At 50.6% G+C, this 6,002-nt stretch overlaps 1 protein-coding gene across 1 annotated transcript; it reads right to left on the bottom strand.

Moving 5' to 3' along the window:
* Positions 1-1,314: 1,314 nt before the first annotated feature.
* LOC117836640 (salt tolerance receptor-like cytoplasmic kinase 1) lies at positions 1,315-3,102 on the bottom strand. Its single transcript, XM_034716106.2, has 2 exons — positions 2,653-3,102; positions 1,315-2,558 (listed from the first exon to the last, which is right to left on the bottom strand). The coding sequence occupies exons 1-2, from the start codon at positions 3,044-3,046 to the stop codon at positions 1,855-1,857; spliced, it is 1,098 nt and encodes a 365-aa protein (XP_034571997.1). The 5' UTR covers positions 3,047-3,102; the 3' UTR covers positions 1,315-1,854.
* Between the last annotated feature and the right edge of the window lie 2,900 nt (positions 3,103-6,002).

The following is a 6,002-nucleotide window of genomic DNA, read 5'->3' as shown; positions in this document are numbered from 1 at the left end:
CTTTGCACGTCAATTGTGTGTCGCGCATGTGCCGTGTCTCACGGCTGATCACGGGATCGCCTGCATTGCATTATATGTCCGTGCGTCTGCCTAGGCTGCTGCGTCGTGGGCGTGGACGCCACTGCTGCACAGGTTTGCGGTGCACGTCCTTGGCGATCAGGCGATGAAATCCACGGCATGTGCACCGCGTATTCTTCGTATCTGCATCACCACCGTCCCTGGCTGGCTGAAGCCTAATGCTCGCTGACATCGTGACACGACGACCCTTTTAATTTGTTCCACCACACAGTGTAATACAACTTGGAAGCTAGCTTTTCCTCTTGTTATGTTAGTCTGACACATCTCCTATTGGTAATTCGAAAAAGTAAAATGAACTCCTAATCATAAACCATTTCGATATAGTATTTGTTAGAAGCATGGTCAGAGCGGCACTGATCACCCCAGAGAAAAAGAGATAAAGGGAGAACGAATAAGTAAGGCGGCGATTGCAGACACTACGTAAAGCAATATAATGCAACCCTCCATCGCTAGGTGGTTTTTTTTTTAAAAAAAGGTGGTTAAATTAAATAAAAGCCTAGCAAAATAGAGCCAGCTATTAGTAGTTGGCAATACAAAGCCTAACAAAATGATGTTGCACATTGTGTGCTCCTGCTTCCATCAAAGTAAAAGCAAGCAGCAGACAATTTAATTTAGGCTTGCATTCCATCGACGGTGGTTGAGGTGTATCTAGCCACTGGCCGACACCTCCGAGTTTTCTAGTGGTAGTCGTCGTCGTCGTCGTCGATCACGACCTCCAACAGGGCAGGCGCACCGGAACTGATCGATGAACACGCATGCATCATGCAACTTGTTGCCAAGCAGCAACGTCACGGGATGGTGCGGCGCGGACTGCAAGCGCTACGAAACAAGCATTCCCATTTCATCGAACCATCATGATGGAGCCATGGAGGATCGGTGTGCCATGGCCGGTACGGTGGTTTGGCTGTGCTATCACGACGACCGGGACGCGCGCCCCACCGCCGCCGCGCGCGCTCGGCGTCGTCGGCGTTTGGGTCACGCCCGCCGCCGATGAGTTCGTTGGATTGGCAGCTGTAGGCGGCGTATGATGTTCGTGTCTGAATTTATCTGATCTCATCATTTGACTATGTGTTTGCTTCTGGAAAGAGTGTGTTCTCGTTTATTTCTTTTTCCTTAGAAAAAAGGTGTACATTCGGCCACTGGGCCTGCTTGCTGCGTGACAAAACTGTTAGGTAGAACATTGCCATTGCGATGCTTCTTTTATGCATGTGTGGGGGACGAACAATTTTTGTGACAGGACAATAAACAAGCTCTCGTCCACTCAACAGATTTGTACACAATCTATACAATTTTCGTGATGATTGCAGGCGCTAGCCGGAAGGCACAGCAAGACTACACAACCGGACATGCATGAAAGACGAATGTACTTGCACTATATACACACTTGGATTGAGAATAAATTGCATCCTCTTCGCCCATCCTCAGCTGCTGAATGCACTTGGAATTTTTTTTTGTGTGTGTTAATGGCCGACCTATAGCTAAAAAACTGCCCTCTACATACTCATCACCGAAACAAAGATCACAGAGAAAGAACAATCCCAATCCCAAAGCTCTCTCCTCCATCCACTGAAGTCCCTGTCCAGACAAACCAGATGTCTGTTCTCTTGGTAGGCTTCAGCACCAGCGCCTGCTCCTCACCAACCCAATAGGGTGGGCAATCGCATCCTACGGACACAATGGTCGCCACCTAAGCATCCGATTCCCCACACAGCATGACCATGCCACGCCATGCACCACCACGCGTCCGTGTCGCGCCACGGCTAGCTATCACACGATCTATAGCTTCCCGCCGCCGTCTGATCTTCTCCCGACGGTGGCGATCGAGGCTCGGCCGTTCCGCTCCAGGGCACGGACCACGTCGGCCATCGACGGCCGGAGGCTCGGGTTCTCCCCGACGCACGCGGCCGCCAGAGCCACCATGGCCGCAGCCTCGTCGGCGTCGTACCGGCACCCCAGCCTCTGGTCCACGAGCTCGCCAGCGTCGCATGCCGCGCTGATCCTCGGCGCGACGGCCGCCGTGAGGAGCCGGCCGTCGCAGAACGCCTGGACGCCGGTGAGCAGCTCCAGCAGCAGCACGCCGAAGCTGTAGACGTCGCTCTTCTTGGTGACGACGCCGGAGCGGAGGTAGTGCGGGTCCACGTAGCCGGGGGAGCCCAGCACGGCGCGCGCCGAGGCCGAGGGCCGCGGACGCGGGCTCGCGCCGGCTACGGCCGCCGAGAACCCGGCGCGCGCCGACCCGAAGTCGCAGAGCCTGGCGCCCATGGCGGCGTCGAGCAGGACGTTGGAGGCCTTGACGTCGCCGTGCACTACCTGCGGCTCGCACCGGTCGTGGAGGTACTCGAGGGCGCGGGCCACCTGCAGCGCGACCGACACCCGCCGCGCCCACGGCATCGGCACGGCGCCCTTGCCGCCGCCGCCGCCGTGGAGCTGGTCGTGCAGGTTCCCGTTCGGCGCGAACTCCAGCACCAGCACGCCTTCGTCTGCACGTACGCGTCGACGATCAGAGATTTTCTCTGTCAGGAGACTCAGGGCCAAATTAAAGAACTCGATCGAGGCTCGTTCAGATATTTGTACCTCGCTGGTCGCAGAAGGCGAGGAGGCGGACGATGTGCGGGTGGCGCACGCGGAGGAGGGCGTCGAGCTCCTGCCGGAACGCGCGGTGGAGGCGCTCGCTGCTGCGTTGGACCTTGACGGCGGCGAGGGAGCCGGCGAGGCGCGCCAGGTAGACGGTGCTGAAGCCGCCCTCACCGACGACTGCCGACGTGAAGCCTCCCGTCATGGCCTCCACCTGCGCCCACGACAGTTGCCTCGCGGCGGCGGGGGCAGCCATCATCTTGACATCGCCGGCTGGGTCCTTTGTGCCGGGCCGATCAGCAGTGTCCCCGAAGCCTCCTCGGCCACCGGCGGCCACGGCGGCGGCGCTGCCCCCGCACCCGCAGCAGAGGAGGCCGCGCCTTTGCAGCAGCATATCGTCTCCGCCTCTCGTAATCGTACCTGTTTGTGGAGCGTTGCGGGTTTGGACTTGGAGCCGCGTGTGGTGCTGAAGGCTGGTGTTTATATACTACGTAGCTTGGAACGCTACGTGAAAAGGTGAAGGTGAAATGGAACAGGTAGAAAACCAAATGGCCGGCCAGTGTAAAAAGGCGATTTTTAGTTTGTTCTCAGGAATTAAAAAACAGTTAGACCTTTGGCATGCTCTAATCGCGCAAAAGCACATCTAGGCTACTGATGGGCACGAGTTGATTAGTATACAAGTATATTGTGAAGAGTATAATGCTACATTTTTTCTCACTCTCAGACCTAGTACAGATACAAATGATTGTATGCGTGCATTCACGCTCACTTCTACGAGCATAGGCGTTAATGAGATATAACAAGAGGTGAAGCTCAAGGTTAATTTGATCCTTACTCCCTTCGTTCCAATTACTATTCGTTTTAGCTTTTCCAGATACATAACTTTTAATATGCACCTAGATATATACTTATGTCTAGATACAGAACAAAAGTGATGTATCTAGAAAATGTCAAAACGAATAGTAATTTAGATACATACCTTTTGATTGATATGCACATAGATATATACTTATACATAACAAAACTGATGTATCTAGAAAAGCCAAAACGAATAGTAATTTAGGATGGAGGGAGTAGTAGGCAAAAGGGTACAACCATTTTGGCTAACCATCCAAGCTATCCCATAGTACATAACACTACTGTGTCCATTTTAGATGACCTGCACTGCAGGCTTTGTATGCATAGATCTTGAGGTATTGCTTTTTTAGGTGGGGGGATGGAAGGACCTTTTTCTCACAAGGACTGATCCTATATACTACTGCACCTAACGCAATACCTCAACATAACCCGATCGAGAACGAGCATGGGTTTACAGCCTGAAAACTCATGGTCACAGGAGTGGTCGTGGTCAGTAGTACAGAGAGAGTGCAGAGTCAATCAAGTACCTAACGCTACCCGGGGCCGTTTGTTTAGTCAGTCACACTCCCACGGGCCGCGACGTGGTGCCCTCCGCGCTCAATCCTTGAGCCTTAGGGGGTGTTTGGATACGAGATACTAAATTTTAGAAGTGTCACATCGGATGTTCAGATGTTAATTAGAAGGACTAAACATGAGCTAATTATAAAACTAATTGCAGAACCCCTATACTAATTCGCGAGACAAATCTATTAAGCATAATTAATCCATCATTAGCAAATGGTTACTGTAGCACCATATTGTCAAATCATGGACTAATTAGGCTTAATAAATTCATCTCACGAATTAGACTCGATCTGTGCAATTAGTTTTGTAATTAGACTATATTTAATACTTCTAATTAGTATCCAAACATCCGATGTGACAGGTACTTAAAATTTAGGACGGTGTAGCCAAACACCCCCTTAGCCAAGGTGTCGGCTTGGTTTGGTATCGGTGCGGGCTAGGACATGACGGCGTACAAGAAAAGGCATTCGTCCTGGGATACCTGACGAACACCACCAAGGGACGAGATCATATCGGAGCCTCTGATTAATTTTAATGTAGTGTGGCCCTTTCGATCTTGTGATGATAGAATAAGCAGGTTGCTGCCTGCATGAGCACTGAAAAGAAGATTCCTCAGGTTACTATTTGGAAGTGTTTGGCGCCATGGTTTCCTCTCTGACGCTGGTTGGTCGCTGCCTCGCGCCGAGGGCCCATCTTGTTTGAGCAAGAAGCAGCAGGGGCTTGCGCGTTGTGAGGCGATCGACGAGCTAGCTGACGATGCCTCACTATATATCTTGGACCATCTGCGAGCAGCACTGCAGGCAGCAGAGTGGTAGCTGCGTCCAAGCAATGTCCTGATCCATGTCTCGTTTCGATCGGGCCTGCATCCACCAACCGTGCATCTGATTCTCCTTCGTCCCGTTCGATCGTACTGGGGTAGCGCCGGAGAGGATGCCGCATACTCATCACATACAGTGACCTGACCTGAATTTTCAGCGGATGACACATATCATCTGAATTCAGCGGCGATGCTAGAGCGTTGGCGTTTTGCAGAGCTTTGTTAGGTACTGGTAACCACCTTGAGGTATTTATGGACTTTGAAAAGGCTAGATTCGCAACTAGTAGCAAGTTTAGCGGTATCTTTGCTAGCATTAGGAGGGTGTCGATTAAAAAAAATAATGCAATCAGCGAGAGGCCGCTCTAACTAATTAATCGCCGATAACGAAAGGGACGAAGCGCACAATCACAATAACCAGAACCGACCCTCTTTCTCCATCTCTCACACCAAAAGAAAAGAAAAGGAAAACAAAAGGAAAAGGCGGAAGCAAATAACAAGTCAGAAGGTGATGGATGGATGGATGCTATAGCTAGGTTTCGGGCCGTGCGTCGCCATCGGAGGTGTACAAAATAAAAGTCAGATCAGAGGAGGATTCTACTCCCAGTCGTGGTCCGCCCATTAGTACAAACTCGTCGGGCCCCATGCCGGAAGAGGACATCTTAACACAACGCTCCCTTTTCAATTCTTTTCTTTGAAGAAGAACGAATTGAAGCAATTCTGTCAATTCTAAAATGGCGTCGGTTTCCAATCAAACGAGGGAAGGAGACCCTACCTAGGCAGGATTCGTTACTCGGATCATCACCGGATTTAATAACCGAATGGCTAATGATTGCCAACGTTTGGTGCATTGGATAGTACTAGAAGAATGTTGGTTTAGATTTCATACCGGGATGACTTGTTGTGGCCATGATTGTTTGTCGGCTAAACTGGTGCTTTTTTTAGATGATGATGAGTTAAAGTGGTGCTGAATATTAGAAACAAAGATTTTATTTTATCTTCTTCCTTGAGACAAGTTCTCCTTATTCCGTTCAACAAAAAATATACTAATAATGTTCTTCATGATCAAAAAAAAATATACTAATGTTCTTTTTTATATGGAATGGATGGACGT

Source organism: Setaria viridis, chromosome 9, assembly GCF_005286985.2.
Source record: "Setaria viridis chromosome 9, Setaria_viridis_v4.0, whole genome shotgun sequence".
NCBI classification, from domain to species: Eukaryota; Viridiplantae; Streptophyta; class Magnoliopsida; order Poales; family Poaceae; genus Setaria; species Setaria viridis.
This window is presented reverse-complemented; position numbering and strand designations above follow the sequence as displayed.